This window comes from Merops nubicus, unplaced genomic scaffold (assembly GCF_000691845.1).
Source record: "Merops nubicus isolate BGI_N331 unplaced genomic scaffold, ASM69184v1 scaffold19706, whole genome shotgun sequence".
NCBI classification, from domain to species: Eukaryota; Metazoa; Chordata; class Aves; order Coraciiformes; family Meropidae; genus Merops; species Merops nubicus.
The window spans coordinates 22,774-43,780 of NW_008614681.1; the positions used below are offsets into that span (position 1 = coordinate 22,774).

Sequence of the window (21,007 nt, forward strand, 5' to 3'; positions counted from 1 at the left end):
AAAACCCACTTTTAACTTTCATTCTTCTCCATTCTTAGGAGGGACACTTTCAACCACTTGACAACTTGGTTAGAAGACGCTCGTCAGCATTCCAATTCCAACATGGTTATAATGCTTATTGGAAATAAAAGGTAAAAATTAACCAGTTAAGATTTTTGTAAGTGGTAGAGACATATAACATCTCTGGATTTTTTTTTTTTTTTTCATTTTCTTATTTCTAGGCAGTATGTTAACTTTAAATTACTGTAGTCACTGGACATAGTTCTAAGGTAAATTTAAAACCTTTCTTTTTCTCATTAGACCAATACTATGTGCAGCACATGCAGATCAACTACCTTATGTTCTGATTACCTTTTGTAGAAGTAATTCTATTTTAAAAGGATTAACAATGTATGAAAACATGGATTATATTATTTTACATGTTACTTTTTTTAATCTGGAATTACTGTTTAGAAGCACCTAGATCTCTCTTATAAAAGAGACTGTGACTCCTCATTTTAGGTGTTCTAAAGTGCTTTAAGAATCACAACAGAAAATGTCTTTTTTTTTTTATAAAAAGCATCCCATACTACAGGATTTATTTCAGATACTTTTGTCAAATGTAAATTGTGCACATCTCAAGATTATATGAGATGTTTCTGAATTGTTTCATATTCTATGTTTTAGCTGCAGTTGGAGGCAGAGAATGGTTTTTCAGCTCTTCCTGATGAATTCAGGCTACTCTTAGACTAAAACTAAACAAAACTAAAAGTTTTGGAGTGTTACCCAGTTTGTAAACTATTATCTCCTTGGTCTCATCAGTTAGACTGTCCAAAGTTCTACAGTGATTCCCTGTAGATGCTGAGATTTTGATCTGTATTGAAGGTCTTCATAAAAACACATCAGTAAATACATGAAGTTTATCTGTGATCTTTCTAGTTCTTGATCTAGTGAACATGTAGCGTTGTGTTTTATATTTTCTTCTCCACTGCCTCCCACTGAAAAACATGTGAAGCATTAAGTAATGGTGAAGCTTGTCCACATTTTTATTAATAATCTGAAAAATTATTAGTGACATTCTTTTTAATTAAGGAATGTGATAAGCATAGTCTTTGCAAATCAGTATAAAAATACAATTTTTTTTCACGAAGTGAAGCTTTAGTAAGCCCATGATGTTCCTCATCAGCTGTTTTTATGCTTATGTGAGTAAATATACAGCCCTGAGAGAAACACTGAAGTGTGCTTTTTCCTTGGGTATGACAGAAGTTTGCATACTTAACTGACATCTGTAACTATTTCTGATTATTCTTAGCTGTTAAACTGTTTGTCCTGTGTTGCGCTGCTGCAGACTTTATCACCATGATTATATGTTATAATATGCTACTTCAGCTAGCTCAGTAATTCCCAGTTACAACTAGGTTTTAGACAGACAATACACTTAAACTATGTATTTTAAGTTCCAGATTAAGGTTCCACATTAAAAGTTCTTTAAGAAGCTTTTTAAAGGGAATTATTTTCAAGTCTCAAAGAGGAGGATGGGAAGAGAACTCCTTCAATTATATTGCAATATCCTGAGAGAGTGTTTAAGGAGTTCTTATGGTAGGTCATACTACTAGAGATGGATGGAAGGCGGAATGTGTATACTAGCATTATATTTTTGAAGGAATAAATTTTCTTCTTATGAGTCCCAAAAGTGCACTTGATAAACGTTTCTAGTACTAATTTATTGCTGGATTTGAAGAGTGGTGAGAATTTAATCTGAAGTATAATAGCTGTTTTTTGAAACCATTACCAGTACTAGTTTTAAAACATGACACGTACTGTACTTAATCTTCTTTCCAGAACAAAACATAGCTATATTGATCTAGTAAGACCAAATGCTTCGAATTATTGGAATGGAGAGAGGAAGACAACTGTGGTTAGTAGAAGCAGTTAAAGCTCTTTAATAATATGTAGATATCAGTAGCGAGTTTTGACTGGGCTATTACTTCAATTTTTGATGCAACTATGCTATTTCAAGTCAAAAAAGGTGTATATTCCTGTTCTGTCACAGAGGTAATACTGTAGTGGATCAAGGTTTTAAATAAGATATTTTTGAGAGCAGCATGGTAATTGCAAATAAAGACATGGCTTTAGTTTAAAAATACAGTATCAGATAGCTACCTCAGGGGTGTGGGAATGAATACCTTGCTAAGAAGTCTTAAACCCAAGGCTGACATACTGGGAACACTGACATACAGTGAGCAGCAACTTTAAAATGGTTTTGAGAAGGCATTTCTTGTATCCTTACCTTCAAATGCTTCAAATTTAAATGATGTGGTGAATTGTTTCGAGACTAACTCATCTTAGCTAGCATGTAGTTGTAAAAATAACAAAAAAACCCTGCTTTGCTGCAAAATAGAGAGGATCTTTTTTTAATATATGTATAATTACAAGGGTGGCAGCACTGAAGCCCAGTATATTTTTTACTGGTATTCTGGCTGCAAATTAAACTTCTATATTTGCATAATGTTTAGTTCAAAACTGTATCTGAGAAGATATTTTTATATGTACAACTTGAATGAAACTTTGTTTAAAAAGACATATTTACTATTTGTCTAAATGTAGCATTGTTATTGCTTGAGTTGTAATATAGTTACAAAGAAGGATGACCTGTGTACTCCTTGTTTCTAAAGAAGCTTTAAGTGAAATATTCTCTGCATAACTTACAGAAGCAGATTTGTCTTTAGTTGTCCAGTCCAAAAGGGATAATTTTTTTGTTCTTTTGTGTAATATTTAACTTTCATCTAAACTGCCTAGAAGATAAGAAACAGAAAATAGTGCAACAGTCACTTCAAATGCTTCTGCTATTAGAGGGTGAGGTCAGAACAGAAATTGCCTCTATGGAGTCTTGTAATGGAATAGAAAAAAATTAACTTTATTTTTAAAATTTTTTAATATCAATAAGAAATAATTTCCGAAATTCTTATCAACTCAGCTCTACAGTGTGGATTGGTAGATGACATTATACTGAAGAAGAATGATATTTACCTAAAATGACTATGTCAAAAGTTAGCATGCAAAAAATAGCTGGATGAATACACACATGTCCTGTTGAAATCCATTTTGTGAAGCCTTTGGTAAGATCTGTGTCAACTAGGATTGACAGCTCAGCAAGCGTGGTGTTTGTGGCTGTTCTCTATACTGTATATAAGTTCTGATGGGGACTCTGGGCTTACAGGCACATCTCTGAAGAATAGTATTTACACAAACAGGTTAGACCATGCAACTAACTTTTTTTCCCATCTTAGTGATCTAGAATCTAGACGAGAAGTGAAGAAAGAAGAAGGTGAAGCATTTGCACGAGAGCATGGACTTATCTTTATGGAGACGTCTGCCAAAACTGCTTCCAACGTAGAGGAGGTAACTTGCTGAACACTGATATTTTAGTAAAACTGTTGGTTTGGATTGCACTTTATTTGTACAGATATTGTTTCCCTAAGTTATGAATTCCTTACCTTGAATTAACTACTCTTTAATTTATATTATGAGAAAGAAAATGTCTATGTTGTATCTACTGCATAGCACTGATTATATTGTTGAGACTACTAATTAATATATGTGGTGTTCAGGTGGGGGGGAGGTGTAACCATTTATCAGAGAAAGGGGTAGTTTTGTCTGCCCCAAAATCTGAAAAGTAAGACTCAGATTTGTAAATCCAAAGCAAGCCGAGCTCTTGGTATCCTTGGCAGATGCCAATCTGACCTGTCCTAAAGACCTCTAGTATTTTCACAAGCTCTTCAGTGCAATCTGTTGCAGTGCTTTGGTATTTGTATTGTTGTCATCTCTCCCCTCAGCTGCCTAGAAACAATCATCTTTGTTACAATTCACACACATGATTTCTTTGACCTCTACAGAGCTGCTGAAGAGGTCCTTGTCTTGATTGCTGTAGTCTGCTATGTATTTGAATATTTTTTTTTTTAAGTTTTTGTACTTTAAAGAACATAAGTCTTCTGAAGTTGTGCTTGTAGTTCATACTTCTGGATGTAGGTGAGGTCTTGCGTATCTCACCTCGATTGACTACGCACCTTTTTTGGAGGGTAGTTGTGGTTGGTTGACCTCAGCCAGGAGCTAAGTGCCTGTCCAGTAGCTCCCTGTCCAGCAGGATGGGTAAAAGAACCAGAAGAGCCAAAGTGAGAAAAACTGGAGGTTCCCTAACCCTAATCACTGCAGGGGACAGAGTAAGAAACAGAAAACCTTGACACTGCGTAAGCACCACTCAGCCGTAGCCGAAACATTGGTGTGTTACCAGCACTGGTTTAGTCACAGATCCAAAACCCAGCACCACACAGGCTGCTGTAAAGAAAACTTAACACTGCTGTAGTCAGACCCAGTATGGTGCTGGACAGAGAGCTCCAGCTGAGATGGTGGTGCTGTGTAAAGCAGAGAGATGGCTTCACGTGTCTTGCAGGCCAGGGCACAGTTTATACATCACTACGTACTAACCTATTTTACAATAGCATGACATAGATCAGCTTCTCACACTACATAACCTGCTCTTACTCTTTTCCAAAATCATCCTAAATCCAAAATGGTGTGCAACCAGTATGAGATTCTTTAAGTGGTAAAGCCTTCTAGTAGTTAATCAGTAGTGATTAACTGCATAACCCATCTGTGATACTGTATAGCCACCAGTGATGTCTCAGCATGGCTTAAAAATGCTGCTGAGTAATTAAAGACATAGTCCTTTCCCCCCAAACCCCATAGCTTTCTTTATCTCCACCCCCAGTAACCTCTATACCATTGGAGAGAGCCCTTTTGACCACAGTAGTTCTCTAAAAAGTCTAGTACTTTTGGAAAAGATGAGCATTCTGAAACTCATATTAAATGCATGAAGTGTTTTGACAATTTATCTGGAACCTAAGCAAATAGAAGAAAGGGTGTGCTTCAACACCTTTAGCACAAATGCATTTAAAAACATCTGATATAATAATCCAGATGCAAATTCAGAGACTTACAGTGCCTAGCTTTTCCATCAATGCAGAAATTCAACAATAATACTTTTTTAGCCTTAATTTTCCTGAAGAAGACAGTAAAAATGTTCTCTGTTGCCACCACAAAAGGGAGTCACATAGCAGCTGTAGTGGTACGTTGACCCATTAAAAATGTTCATTGTGTTCTTCAGGATTTCTCATAACCTGCCTCTTGGATAGAAGTGTTTAATGGTGGAGAACATCCCACCAGCCATTTATCCTGTGAAAGGCTGTTAGGGGATGTTTACACAACAGGTAGCCTGATGTTGCACAACAGGTAACTGAGAGTTGGGAGCAGGAAGTAAATTCAGGATCTTCCTTTCGGAGTTTTTTTGGAGGCTTCTAAGAATTCAGTGTGGCCACAGAGTTAAGTCATTGTGTCTGACATGGAATGTGGCTGGGTGAGAAGAGTGTCTGAGTCACTGGGAGGACAGATGGGTTGCTGGGGACAGGCCAAGCCAGGCCAGTTACACCGGTCTCTGCAGTGCTATCCTATTCATTTAAACAGGATTTGGTTTTGTTGTTGTTGATTTCATTTTAGCCTGTGTTTAAAGCTGCCAAGGTAGCCAGCTATCAAAACCTAACTGAACTTTTTTCCCCCTCGGTGAGTTCTAAGCCGTAGCACCAGTGCACTACTTTCTTTACAAGTCTGTTAAAAGAAATACAATCTTGAGTATATTTTGGAGCAGTTCAGTAATGTAGACTCAGAGCATGCCTGTTGGCTTTCTCCCAGCAGAATGCACAGCTAAATTTGACCTGAAACACTGAACTTGTTTCTAATTCACAGTGAAAGGAGTCTGGTGTTAACTTTTAGAATTTCTTGAATTGTGGATGGGGGTCTGCACTCTGAAGTGCTGTTTGCAGAATTCTGTTGCTCATGTATTATTTTTCGAAGAAAACACGGTGATGCCTGTCAGGAGACTTTTCACTTGTGTACACCCAAGTCTGAAGTCTGAACCCCAGGTATATTCTTTTTCTCTCCCTTGCAAAAGATGTTAACAATTCTATCCCATTTGTTCTTTCGTTGGTAGCTCAATAACACTACACTGAGTATACTGAGGGCTGGAGCACCTCTCCTGTAAGGACAGGCTGAGAGAGCTGGCATTGTTCAGCCTGGAACAGGCTCCGAGGAGACCTTCGTGGTGGCTTTCCAGTACCTGAAGGGGCCTACAGGAAAGCTGGGGAAGGACTGGTTACGAGGGTGTGTAGCGATAGGATGAGGGGCCATCCTTTTAAACTGGAGCAGGGGAGATTTATGTTAGACATTAGTGTTGTGGTTTCAGGCTTGGGGGTGGGACGGGTGATCTCTAGGACCCAGGAGGGTCCTGGGGGAAGCAGATATTCCATCCCCCCTTCCTCTGCCACCCCTTTAAAAAAGGCAGGAAGTGTTTTTGTTTTTTTTTTTTTTTCCTCTTGCTCTTTGCCTCTTTGTGCTGGGGACAGCAGCACGTGCCTGATTCCACGTGGTTCTGAGCAAATTGTTTGCCATCCGAGATTTGGGTTTTGTATATCTTGTGTTTACTTTGGATTCCTCCCATCTTTGTGTATATATATATATCTACCTCCCTTCTTGCTTTCTGTTCCCTGTTAAATAATATACTTTATTAACTCCCAATCAGTGTAAAGTCTATCTTACTCCTGACTTCCCTTGTTTATCTCTCTATCTGGGGAAAAATTAAGGGATAGGGAAGGGGAAAACAAATTTTGCTTTGTGGGGTCCTGCCCTAAGCCCTTAAATGGAGACAATTAGGAAGAAGTTCTTTATTGTGAGGGTGGTGAAGCACTGGAACAGGCTGCCCAGAGAGATGGTGAAGGCTCCATCCTGGGAGACATTCCAGGTCAGGCTTGATGGGGCTCTGAGCAACCTGCTCTAGTTGCAGATGTCCCTGCTGACTGCAGGGGGTTGGACTAGATGAGCTTTAAAGGTCCCTTCCAAACCAAAGTGTTACATGAGACTGTTAATTGTAGTCTTACTTGAAAGGTGCAGTTCTGAGCTTGCTGAGTGCTTTCTGGGCAGCATAACACTTGGAGAGACAGGACAGAATCACCTGCATGGACTCGGGGTGGCCACGCAGTCTGCTACAGCACTTGGTACTTTTCTGCATGTTCCCAGGGTATCATGGTTTGAATCCATTTCCACACACTGCTTCTCAAGAAGGGAAGATACATAGCTGTGTTTGGGGAGCTGGAATAACTTCATGCATTCTCCTTGCACTATAGACAGATACTTTTAGTAATGATTAACAGCATCAACCTGAAGCAAAAGAGCTTTCTGGACACTGTTCAAACCAGAGGTAGACACCGTCGCCATTCAGAAGCTTATCCCACTGGAGAAGTACTGGTGTAACACTGGCTCCTGGTGTGGGAGTTGCTTTTAGTAAGTTGTTCCCCATATGGAAGGGATTATATAGCCCTATGCCAAGCTTTCATCTTGAGTGTTGTCTGTGTTACTCCGAGTTGTCTGCACATAAATAGAATGCAATAATGGATTCATTATTAAGGATTAAATCTGAATAGACTGACGGTTTTGAGGGAGCAATGGAGCACTTCTGCTATGGCTAACTGGATGGTCATTCAGTAGTTCTGTTTCAGCTGTTACTTAATTTTCTCTTCAGGCAGCTTCTTCCTACTTTTTCTTAAATGGATAATGAATATTCAAAAGCCCTGTAGCTTCAGCAGCAGTACTGGTCACAGATAAAGGCAGGAACATGCCTTCTGTAATATTCCAAAGGATATAAAAGAACACCTCATGGAAGGATGAGACTCTTAGCAGCTTCTAAATTCAAACGTATTTGTAGAATTTTTTTTTTTTATTTACAACCTCCCTAAACACAACTAATTTCTAGTAAACAAACAGTTGTTTGACATGGTAATATAGTTAGCATGGATTTAGTTAATAAAACTCAAATGCTAGGATGTTAATAGTTTTCATCGCAAGGCAGAGTGACACACAAGATGTGATCTGACTACAACTTGCAAAAGAGCAGGATTTCAAAAGGATTTCATGACAGTCTTTTAAAAAAAAAAAAAATCATCCCTATAGTTGGGTTTATTTTAACTTGTATCCAAACCAGTATTCCTTTAAATTCCTTGAAACCAAAGGTTCCTGTGACTTTTCAGCTGTATGAAGCTGGCACTTTAGCCAGGTTTTGCCCTGATAAAATAGAGAAGTTCATGTTGGTTCAGCTGTGGGAGGGAGAAGGGGCAGGACACTGGAGCTGACTCCAGTGAAGATTTGCAGCTTTTACCTCCTTGTGGCACACCCTTGGGCTGTGCCCCAGCTGTGCACTAAGGAATATGGTTTTGGGGGCTTCAGGGCATTTCAGGGGATCATCGGAATAAAATGTCTCAGTTCACCAAGGGTTTCAGGCTTTATAGAAGAACATGGAAAAAAAGTGTGGTATGGCAAAGCTATAGATTCTGCTGGAGAGGTGGATTCTTAGTTCGGGGGGGTTGGGTGTGTGTGTTTAATCTTTTATTTTCCTCAGGTGCTCAGTTCTTTGTAACTGTTCACCAACAGCTGCAGGGCTGTTTGAGCTCTGTTAATGTGCATCTTCCCAAGAAGCTGGTCAGAAAGATTGCACTTCAGTGGGTACATAGGTACCAGTTTCTGTCAAGTTCTGTTCTCTGCCTCTGCAGCTTTACTTCAAAAATAAGGCTACAGGTGTGGTGAGGTGTTTCTTGAGGTGTAGGTTCATTATATAGCACCTTCCTACTGCTAGATTATTAACCCCTGCATAGCCCTTCAGTGTCCTAGGCTTCTTCCTGAAGGATCATTTAGTTGTAACAAGTATTGTCCTAATGTGGGTAAAGCAGCTGCTCAGAGCTTTGGGATCTCACTCTGCTTAAAGTGGCCATCCAGCACAGTTACAGACTGGGATGGCAAGTGCTCTAGGGGTCAATCTGTGGTCTGTGTTGTTACTGTTTCCAAACAATGTTCTTTAACACTAGAGTAATCTTTATATTGTAGCTTGCTGCTAGAAGATAGGAAATTGGAAAGGAGATGGAAATTCCAGGTGTTGGCTGACCAAAGGGGTGAGGGGTCACACTTTAGAATTTGTGAGATATTCAACCTTTAAGCATTCATCATTTAATTTAAAAAAGCATCCAGAAATAGTCACAACTCATTTGTATTTCAAAGCCCTAAATTTAATATTGCCACGAGAGGGCAGCATGTTACATGAGCTGGCAGCACAGAACTTGATCCCTTCTGGTTTTAAGCAAAGATGAACTTGTAAAATTTGAGTTCTGAAAAGATCAGTGACTCTTTTACCTGTGTTTTTTCCTTGTTTTTTCCTCAGCTTGTAGCTAAGTCTTTGAATAGTTGTTGTGGCATTAGCTTTCAGATAAAAAGGAGTGATATTATTGATACCTGCCAAGTGAAAAATAAATGTAGCTGTTCTGTAACTTGCATTCTGGTGCCCTTAGTTGAGTATTACTCCTGCATGCAACCTCTGTAAGGGGGTAAGTTACTGATACCTGTTTCTTACTTCTTGCATTGTTTTACCAGTTATAAATTCATTCTTCCTGGTTTTATCTCAAGGGTAGCAAACCTACATTACTTGTTTACTTTGTGTGATAAAATGTATGTCGAGGTTGGTTTCATTCTATGTTCAGTGTATTTTAGGATTAGTTTCTTATATTTAGCACCTGTACTGTTTGGTAGCTGTTGTTTTTGATTTTTCAGGGTTTTGTTTTTTTTTTTTTTTTGAGGTAAGCATTATGAGACTCAACTCCTTGATTCCCCTGTAGTAATATGATCTAGGAAACTCCTTGCATAAGTCATCTGGAGTGATATTATAGTGGTAGGTTGTGACCCAAACCCCTCCTTTGGTAGCTTTGCAGTAGCTGCAGGTGTGACACAACAGGCAGATCACATCTTACAAGACTCACTTTCTCACTTTTACAGGAACATAGTTTTCCTCAGCAGGGTGTTACTTTTATTTGAGAACCTGTTTACAGTATGAGCACAATTGAAAAACATTAAACCAAATCTGATTAACTTGTATACAGATTACTTTTAATGCTGTGGTACAGATACACTCAGTCTCAGGTGTAAAAGCATCAGTAATTTGTGATTTAGAAGATTAAAACTGATAACTGTGGACATTTTCCTGAAGTTACATTGTTTTCTTCCTGGCCTATGTGGCCAGGAGGGCCAGTGGTATCCTGGGGTGCACTGGGAAAAATGTGTTCAGCAGAACAAGGGAGGTCCTGCTCCCCCTCTGCTCTGCCCTGGTGAGACCTCACCTGGAGTATTGTGTCCAGTTCTGGGCCCCCCATTTCCAGAGGGACACATCTGCTCGAGAGAGTCCAGCGGAGGGCTACGAGGATGACTGGGGGACTGGAACACCTGCCTTATGAGGAGAGGCTGAGAGACCTGGGGCTTTTTAGTCTGGAGAAGAGAAGACTTAGGGGGGATCTAATTGATGTATAAATATGTCTGTATGTCTAAATGTATAAATATGAGGGCTGGGTGACAAGAAGAAAGGGACAACCTTTTTTCACGTGTGCCCTGCGATAGGACAAGGGGCAGTGGATACAAGCTGGAGCACAGGAAGTTGCACCACAACATGAGGAAGAACTTCTTTACTGTCAGGGTCACAGAGCACTGGAACAGGCTCCCCAGGGAGGTTGTGGAGTCTCCTACCTTGGAGACTTTTAAGACCTGTCTGGATGCGTTCCTGTGTGACCTGCCCTAGACTAGATGGTCCTGCTCTGGCAGGGGGGTTGGACTCGATCTCTGGAGGTCCCTTCCAGCCACTAACATTCTGGGGTTCTGGGATTCTCCTGAAATGTAGTCTAGAATTTTTTATATTTGTCACTAATATAACACCCTGGTTTTGTGTAAGTCTCCTTTTTATGAGTAATGGAGGTACTGTGCACTGTGGCTTTGCCACCTTTCAGGTGACTGAAAATAAATCCAGGCTGAATCTGGTAGTGCCCTTCCTGGGGTGATGAAAATAAACCTGGCCCCGAGCTGACTCGGGGGGAGGTGCTCAAGTACCTTTCTGTGGCTTTTCAGTAACAGCAGCGTCACGACAAGGAGCAGTGCAAACACAGCAGGCCTGGTTGGCAGCCAGCCGAGCCCACGTGGGCTTCCTGCTTGAGGTCCTGCGTTGTGTGGAAGTGGCTAAAGCACACCTGGATCCAAGCTGGCGTGTGAAGCTCTACAGCTGTGTTCTTGCAGTCCCCTGCATGTGGCCTAATAAATCCAAACTGGATTGGAGGGGAAACTGTTCTGTCTTTCTGCATCCATAGCTCGGTTAATCTGCAAATAGGATAAACTGTCCATAAATAATTGAGAGTTTATAGTATACTGCATGTTCCAGATAAGAGTTGGAACATGCAGTATTAAAGGAGATTTTTAGAAGAAGTCAATTATACTGAGTTCACCTTCTTGTCCTTGCTAATTGGGGCACTAGGATGCAATGCCAGAATCTGATAGGATACTCTTAAAGCGAGTAGACCGCTGTGTTCTCAGTGCTCGGGTGGTTGTTTTGAGTCCAGACACACTTCGAAGTGTAAGCTAACTTAAAATATGTGCATACAAGAAACAAATGGAAGTCCTGATGGATGCAAGTCTCCTTTAGTGGTTGATGAGTAGTGACTTCTGAGAATCCATGCCAACAGAAGAAAACCTGGGGTGCATTTACGATGTGCTATTGTCTCGTCAAACTATTCTTTTGAAATAGAAATGATGCTGTGTGACCCAGCACAGCCTGACGTTTTGCCATGCTGAGTAACACTACGTGTTCTTTTAACACTAATATGTGGTGCACCAGAGTCACCAATGGAAGTGCAGCAGTCGGATTAGGTCTTTTCAGGACAACTAAAATGGGGAAACAGGGGCAAATGGAGTATTTGGATTCTTCAGATCAATGTTTTCTTTGGCGATATGTTTTATATTTAAATGCTCTACTGAGCTCAGTACACTTTTTTTTTTTGCTTTGTACAGTACAGGTCTAATAACTATGCTGAGGGTGAGGGAGGGGGGATTGAGTGTTGTTAAATCACACTCTTAAAACTCTTAAGTCTGTTAAATCACACATTTTCCAGTGCATTTGGCCATTGAGGGTGGAGTGTTCCTGCAGCGATCTGTTCCCAAGTGTAGCATCCAGAAAGTATTTCATACTCAGTTGTATTAGGTTGGAGTTTGTAGTCTGTTAAAATTCTAGTTTTGTTGGTGTAAAGTAATTTTTACCCATCTAACATTAAATTAATTCTAAGATCCTAGGCATACTTGCCCAACACCTTCTACAGTTTTTAAAAGTGCCAGTTGTTAAGTGCTTGTTTATGTGGAGTTATCATAACACATTTTTAAGACTTCAAGCTCTGTTTAATGTCCCGCTGAAAGAAGTGAGCATGTATCCCAACACATTCCAGCTCTGCAGATTTCCAAACTTTTTGATGTGCACCTCTCAGTAGTCCCATGTATGAGGCTGTTACAATAATTAGTGTCTTATCAGAAGCTAAGATAAGTTTGAATTTTTTTCTTACACTGGAAACTTCAGTTCGTGAGGAATTTGAATCAATTCGTAGTTGGCCAAAAGCCAATTTTTCTCCTCAACTCTTAACGCGTGTTTGAAAAACGAACTCGCTTCCTAAGTGCCTTGTGAATCTGCAATGATTAATTCTCCTCATTATTTTGCTGCAAATTCTCATGACCCTCTGTGATGATTCGATCACCCACTTAGAGTTTATGCATATTCATATCTCCCCGCTCCTGCCGCAGTCGTCCAAGTCTCCTTCACTGGCTGCGGTGTGCGCTTGGTGCAGTAATTGAGCTGCAGTAGATTGATTACTCTGGGGAGCTGTAAGGCCTTTAAAGGTGAAAACATATCAGTCCTGTTAATTAGGAAACAAAGCTCTGGTGGCAAGTTCAGCAGTCAAATGCTTCCAGTGTAGAAATGAGGAAAGGTATGATTTGTTCCTCTCCATGAACCCTGTTTACTTTTTTATATTTGGATTAGATCTGTATTTGCTGCAAGAGGCTCGTGCAGAAGGTAGCGTGTCTTGCACGATCGTGTGGTGTCAATATTTTAAACCAAAAAGAACTCCTGTGTTCAATATTGATTGCAATTATAAGCTGCTGTTAATCGCCTCTTAAATTACACATTATTTTAGACATTACTTGACCTATAAAATTAAATGAGAGATGAAGAATGGAATTGTCGATTGCAAACTTTAACTGAAAACATTTGTATCATTTGCTTCTTCAGACCTGAATGTCAAAGTCTTTTCTCTGAATGAAAACTGTAGAATTTTAGGAATTATAATAAAACCTGGGGCTGCTCCTTTCTGCTATTAAGACACATACTGCTTATCGTGTGCAAGATTAATTAAGGAGAACATGTTCTTAAAATTAGGTGCATACGAAATGCTAGCATAAGGTTCCATCCAGCAGACAGCATCCTTACATCATCACTGTAAGTACCCTGTGGTTTTACGTTGCTAAGCACTCTAATCTAGAGTGGCCTATTACAGAGATATTAAGGGTAGGGGAAACCATCTGCCACACAATCTCTCCATAAGGGTCAGAAATAAATAATTTAAAAGTAATTTATATATCTTAAAAACCACTTTTCGCCCTGTAATTACTGGACAACAGATTGCAGAATACAGATGTTGTGAAAGTGCCACCGTTTTCGTACATGGCGTGTGATCCGTTGCATCTCCAGGGTGGGTTGTAGGATGCTGTTGTCATACCTGTTCTGCTGAGGTCAAGAGGAAAAGTCTTGCTGAAACAACTGCATGAGAGACTGGATTCAAATTAATGCATCGTACACCAAAGGATACTGCATTCATTTGGGATTTTTTTTGTTCCCTCTCCCCTTTTTTGTTTTTTAGGCATTTATTAACACCGCAAAGGAGATCTACGAGAAAATCCAGGAAGGAGTTTTTGACATTAATAATGAGGTAACTTTGAGTGCTCTTGAATGCTTTTTGTTGGTGAGGTTTTTAAATTTGCCTTCCCTAGAAGGCTGGACAGTAAACTGTTTGTCTGTTCCTTTTGGATATAGAATTGTCTGCCATTGTGATAAAAATGGATTAAAATAAGTGACCCTATCCATCCATGAAGCATCACAAAATAATATAAATCCCCAAAAGAGAAGAAAATCCACTTTCATCCACTTCTCCATATGGTGTCATCTGTTTTCAAAGATAATTTTCCACTATGTAAATGGGGGACCATGTTGATATGCCAGATGCACTCCATGAGCTGTCCAGTGTAGGGGAGGGATTGCTTTGAGAGTTACATAAAAGACTTTTGAAATGTTCCTGCTTTAGGTGGCTGGATTCTGTAGGGAATAAAAGATTAGCCATTTTGCCTGGGCACATTACTGAAATTACAGATTACCAGGGCCTGTCTCTTTGCCTGCTTGGAGTGGGGGTGGGAGGTGGAGCAGGGAGCACTTTTGTAATGCAGGAGCCTAGAAAGATCTGCAAGGCCTCTTGAATTTTGAAATGTTTGTGCTGTTGAAAATGTTGAGCAGTTAGGAGAGAGGTTTGTGGCTGTAGAAAAATCAGATTGAGATCAGTGGTGGAAAATAGAAATATTAGGCTCACATGGAAATGTTAGGATCGTCACATCCTATAAAGTTGACAATGTGAAGTGGCCAGTCCTTTCTGATACCCAAGTTTAGTTGTTTTTTTTTAATCCTTCGTGTCCCTAAATATTGTTTCTGAGGTGCTTTAGTGAAACCACGTGTGAAAATCTGCACCACCACTCTGGGTGCATTCTCTGTCTGGCACTGTCAGACTGATCCTTCTCTTAAACATCGTAGTCCTTGAGGAATGCTCCAGGAGTAGTGAGGGAACTGGCAGGATTCAATTTGATACCTTCCCCTCTTTCTGCTTAATGTATTTCAACACAAGAAAATTTAGACTATTAAAAATATTGCTCTTAAGAGAGGAAAAAGTGAGAAACTTCAGTGGGACACAAAGTATTTGCATTAGGAAACTTGTAGCTAAATAAGACTTGAGTAGTAATCCTTTAAAGACAATAATTCCACCTGGAAAGTGTGTGTGTGTGTGTGTATGGTGCTTTGGTAAAACGCTTCTTAAATTCAGTTCAGCAATGAGAAATTTTAAATGTTAACATTTTGTCTAAAGAAAATGGACTCAGTAGCACAATATAAATTGGACAGCAGTCAGAGCTTCTGAAAAAGCACATTGGTTGTATCTGTCGAGTTTCATATAGGAGCTGAGTGCTTCTCTGTGCCTTATGGAGCTTTGATTGCAATATGCTGTCAAGAGCCAACAGTCCGTGCTATTTATTTGGCTTTATGCCAAGTCTGGCTCCTTGATTCCTCAAGAAGTTGCTATCAGCCCAGAGGGGGCAAAACCAATGAGCCATAGGGCATGCTTTTTATTAAAGAGGAGTCAAAGAGCGAAGAGAAACCACATCAGCTGCTGTCAATACTGGGCTAGTGCCAGAAACCCCAAGGCTACCACTGTTGCAGAACAACTGCCAAGCGCTATAAATCTGAGATTTACTGTGACGCAAAGTTTCCTTAAGAGCTTAATTTCTGAAGCTACTGTATTACTTTTCTCAAAGTGCTGTATTTTTAGGTAAAATCCACTTGAGGGAGTGAGGGTTAAGATATAAGTGTGATTTTGATGAATGAAAGAGCTACGCTGTGTGTGGGTTCTTGGCGAGTAGCCACGTCTTTTGGGATCATAGAAATTATTGATGACACAGAACACTCATGTGCCCTTAGCCTCCACAGCTGATTCAACACAGAAACGCTGTCTAGAGAGGAGAAGTTTTATATTAAACTATTAAACTAAATGGAGGTTTTGGTGAGAGGGGAGAAGTTACATGTTCCTAGCAAATGCTGTGTGGTTTTAAAGCCTTGTGGCAAGTAGCAGTGAAACACAGTTTCTGCTCTGTTTTCACGTCGGAGGAGTTTAAGGTACAGAGTTTTAATGTCGAGGTAAAATTTAAAGGAGAAGGGAAGCCTCTTGGCTATTACCCAAAAGAAAGGACATATTGCTGAAAAATTGCATATAAATTTTGCAGTGTTTATTGTATATATTAGAACAGTTTGCTACAAAATGTCCTATTAAAAAAAAAAAGCTTTTCAAGTGTATTAATGTTCTATATGAATAACACCATGTGTTAAACTTCATTTCAGGCAAATGGCATAAAAATTGGCCCTCAACATGCTGCAACTAATGCAACGCTTGCAGGCAATCAGGGAGGACAACAAGCTGGAGGAGGCTGCTGTTGAGCCTGTTTTTACTTTCTAGCTGCCTGGATGGGGCCTACTAACTTGTTTGTTCCCCTTCCCTCCCCCACCGCCCCGCTCGCCTCCACTTCAGTTCAACCCAGACATGAAACTTGTAAGTTGGTTTCCTGTTGCAGAAGACTTTATCCTTCAAATTCTTGTATAACTTTGAATAAATGGTTAATGTTCACTTAAAAAAAAAAAAAAAAAACAACCAACAGATTTTGGAGATTGTACTCATATCTATTTACATTTGATTTCTAGGTCAATGGATGTGATTATTTTTGTTAAATGTTGTCTTGTGCCCTTGACTACGAACTGAATTGTATTAAACACTACAAAGTCATCTGAGTATTTTAATCAGTTTGTGTAGTTAGGTCTCCCAGCTCCTGCGGATACCTAATGTTTAATATTGTAGAGCTGTCCTCAAGTTTTTTGTCAATTTTCAAGGCTATAAAGAGAAGCGGAAGGACTCTTTTAATTCTGTATTTATCACTTTCTGTATATATAGTTTAATAATCTGCTTGGGTGTACTTGCCAAGCTAGAATTCTTTAATGCATTTGCATAAATTCTATACTACTTAGAGCTTGAAAACTACAGGAGCATTAATAGAAACTGCTTGGATGCTAAATTTTAAGCCTTTTTGACATTGTTAGCATGTTCATCCTCCCCTGCCATTATCCTGAAGTTCAAGAGAAATGCTTAATGTATATTACTAGAGGCTACATACGTGCTATCTATTTTAATGCCAAATGTTTGCTGTTTGTCCACAATTTCCACAGCACCTCTTCAGAAATGGATTAGCTGTTTGCCTTAACGAGCACTATGGGTAAAAACAGAGTATGAATGAAAAGTGGAGGAGGAGTTGATAAATTTAAAATGGCACATTATAAGAACGTTAAATCTTTTCTTAATGGGGTTTTTTTCTTGTTTACCACTTGATTTCTAGGTATATTTTTCATGCAAGGACAGTTTTTCAACCTAAGTGTACAGTGGTTGTGTAAAGTTTTCTTTCAGTGACAACTTGTAATCCTAAATATATGGTAAGCATCTTGTCTGTTGTGAAGAGGGTGTGAAAATAAAATCTACTGGTTTGGAAATCTTGATGAAAATCAAAACTAGAAATGTTTTGGTACTTCTTACAGTGGAGGTCTGGGGCAGAGGGGGCTGTTTTGCCTCAAATGAAAGGCTTGCAACAGTGCAAAACAAAATCCTTTGTTTATTTGTTACAGTACAGCATATTCATGTCCCTTTTCCTGCAAATGAGGAAACAACTGAGTTTCCATCTCATCCCATTTAAATAAATTGCAGACGAAAGGGTGACACAAGTGCTAGGCCATGCTTCATGTGTCTGAAAAAAGGGGAGGTACAGGAAATGATGGCAAAACTTGTCTTACTGGACCAAACCTGACTTCAGCACAGCCCCATGGGATGTGGATCCTCACGTCATCCGTTCTTGTCAGAACTTTAACATCAAAAGCAAATAAACTTCATCCTGACAGGTGTATAACACAGCAATGGTTCTGAAATTAAATAAAGTTTAAATCCTGTGTGGGACCTTCTGTTCCTTCCTCTGTAGCAGGAGGGCTTACTTATACACCATGTGCTCCACAAGGTTTTTCTTTCACACGTTTGACTTCTACTTGTATGTGGTTGATAACTTGCTATCATGTTGAATTCCAGCTGCTTTTATTGGTTGCGTTTTCATAACCAAAGAATTAAAACGTTTAATTGTTCCCCAGCAATTTGTCAGCTGTTACATGTAATGTAAAACTATTGATACTCAAAAAATCAATACTGAGGTGCAGTTTCCCTGTACTCCCAGGCTAACGTCTAGTCTAAACCACTGTTAACTTAAGAAAGAGGTAATTTGGAGTGACAAATCCTCTAAGTATGACTAAAGACTTGTCTCTCTTATTTCAACTGAAAATGAGAAGCTCCAGGAATTTTGGGGGCAATTTAAGAAAGACTAATGCTCCCCCTCAACCTTATACCTGTGAATGAGTGAAGAAAATATCTATCAAAACAAGTTAGAAATATTAGCACACAATTTAGGGCATCAAAGGATGATTTTCTAAAAGCAATTAGTCTAAATGTGGGCGCCCCTAGGTGCCTGCATTTCTCCTCAGAGCTGTTACCAGTAGTGTTGCTTTTGTAAATGTTGATGCCCAAGAGAGTGATTCCTCTTGAGGGACTGTTCTTTTGACGCTAGTGGTTGTCCTTCAGCTTTCTTCTTCATTTCCTCCCCCCCTAAAATGAAGCTGCTCTTGTGTCTTGGCTCCTTCTTGCCTTGTATTCTTTTTGTCTTCCAGTATTCTTTCATTCGTGCTGAATGCAGTGGGCGAAGTGCTGCTCCATCTTTACTGCCCCACATCCTGCGCTCGAGGGAGTTTGCCCAGTGTGGGGCATGTGCTGGGGGGCTGGGAGAGGGAGATACCCCCAGCTCATGAGGGAGTTACTGCAGAGGTTCTGTTACTCGTCACACGTACCACGCGTACGTTTTTGCATGTGTGGGGGGACGTAATTTGCCAGTTCCTCTCCCACTATTGCATGGGAGGAGGAAGACAAACAGGTTTTATTTACATATCTTAATGAATTTGTTTGCTGATGTCATCCCTGTGATTTGTCTCTACCTCACAGTCCTGCCCCTTGAATCTCTGGGGCTTGTGCTGCCGTGTTCCCGCAGCATAACTTTCACAGTATGCAGTGGTGATTTATTTTAATATGGTACTGAAATCTCCATTTGTAAATAATCCAGGCTGCTGCTGCATAAGTAGCTGCTGAAATGTCTTTACTGGGTCTGCTGCCTATGAAAGAAACCACAACATTAGGCAATAAAAACTACTAACAGAATGTTGTGAAACTGAGACCATGACCAAAAAAAAGCAGCCTGTTGTGGATCTATCATTTTTTATTCTTGGGACAGATTTTATTATTTTTGGAACTATTACAATACTTATGTTAAATATTGTGGATGATAAGAGGAAACAGACTCTTGGCAGACATGGAAAACCAATTACAGCATATTACCCTATTCCCCTTCCAATAAAGGAGGGGCGAGGCGAAAAGTTTCTTCTTTGCTTAGCAGCTGGAGGAGGAGGGGGAGGGAAAAGCATGCTCCTGCTGCAGGATTGGCTTGAGGAGAGAGGCTGTTGCTGTGGCAGCGTGACCGCGGGCAGTCTGAGCTGGAGGAGGCAAAACCAGAGCAGTCATGGCAGCCCTGGTTAAAGAATCAACTCAATAATCAGTTTTCAAAAATCCCTGGTCACAACTATTATCACTGTTGTGGTGATGAGTATTTCCAAAAAGCTTATTCAGACAAATAAACTGGACGGGTATGATACCCACAGGACTTAAGTGCTCCATCCCATGGCTCTCTGTGTGACATGGGGGTGAAATAAGGCACAGAGGAAATTTCAAATCTTGATTTAGAACCCACCCTACTACTACATCTCTATGTCCATTTGAATTCTTGACAGTTCTTGTAGTACTGGCTATGGCAGTGTGAATGGAGATGAATCAAAACATCAACATGTTCTGTGGGTTCCCCCCTTTCCCCTCCCAGTTAACAATGTTTAAAATTCCTTTTTTAAAGAGTCAGAGAGATAAATGTTTACATGGGGAAGAATGTTGTGGATAGCTGGGACTGCAGTGTATTTGGTGTAAATTATAGCAGGATGTAATTAGCTTTTCTAAGTTAAGCAAAGACTTTCCATACTAACTGGAAACTGATTGTTTACCTTTCCTAGACTTAGACATAAAATTCCAGGAGGCAGGAAAATCCCGAAGTGAGAGGACAGCTCAAAAGAAACCAAGGTACAGTTCCAACAGTTGTCAATGTAACATTCTCCAAGTTAAAACAGTCGAGTAAATGGTATGTTTTCTGACTGTGGCTTGGGAAGACATTTTCAGATGCAGGAAATGTCTGAATTAATGTGATTTACAAGACAGTTACTCATGAAAACAAAACCCTGTGGGGTTGTTCATGGTCTCCCATGAACATGATCTGAGGATGGGCTTTAATGAGTGTTCCCCAGCAGAGTGTTCCCTGCCACTGGTGTCTGGGAATGGTCACACTGCACTGGTTGTGATGAAGGAACTTAAAAACTGGGACACTCAGTTGCCAGGTGCACATTGGCAACGTAGAGACTGGAGCTGAGGCAGCTTCCAGACTTGGAGGGTGTGTAAATGTGGTTTTTAGGAGGAGAGGTGGGAACAGAAACAGCCACAGAGGGTGTGGGGCAAATTAGCTTGGTGTAAAACATCCCTGTGCAGAAAATGAAACGCTTGTGTCCTGCAGCTGCTGCTGTGCAGCAGAAACAAAGTCTGTAAAGAAGTAGGTGCACTGTTGTAATCCTCCCTAAGGCCACGTAACTCCAGGGACAAGGGACACGAGACTTGCTTCAGCAGTAAGGGTGTGTGTTATGTCTCAGTGCCAGCCTGCAGGACTGACCGCTGTGGTGTGAATTCCCACCTGGGTGTTTGCTCTGGACTCCTCTCCAAGCCCAGTTCTGTTTTCTTCCCAGCTTCTTGGGTCCTGTGTGTTTCTTCACATCTTCTGCACCTCGCTTCTGTTCCTTTCTGTTACTTCTCCCACCCTGGGACTTTGGCGGTGGGCATCTGTTCAGGGGAAATGATTAAAAAAACCAAGTGGTGTATTTACAGTTCCCTATTCTTCCAGCAGACCTTTATTAACGATCGCTGGTTAAAAAAAAAGTGACTTAGTCTACTTGAGGTGAGGTGATGTTTGCTTGTAGCAGTGCTGCTATATAAAAGAAGTT

The 21,007-nt window shown here is 40.2% G+C and overlaps 1 protein-coding gene across 2 annotated transcripts in view; it reads left to right on the forward strand.

Moving 5' to 3' along the window:
- Window positions 1–17,344, forward strand: part of RAB2A (RAB2A, member RAS oncogene family) — a 30,821-nt gene extending 13,477 nt beyond the window's left edge. Inside the window, exons 4-8 of one of the 2 annotated variants that reach the window (XM_008942320.1) lie at window positions 39–131; window positions 3,270–3,381; window positions 13,842–13,910; window positions 16,133–16,262; window positions 16,309–17,344. In XM_008942320.1, the coding sequence (XP_008940568.1) occupies window positions 39–131; window positions 3,270–3,381; window positions 13,842–13,910; window positions 16,133–16,228 (370 nt within the window). In that variant the 3' untranslated portion in view covers window positions 16,229–16,262; window positions 16,309–17,344. Of the gene's footprint in view, window positions 1–38; window positions 132–3,269; window positions 3,382–13,841; window positions 13,911–16,132 lie in introns of both variants that reach the window. The other variant, XM_008942319.1, reaches the window with a different exon arrangement.
- Window positions 17,345–21,007: the final 3,663 nt, after the last annotated feature.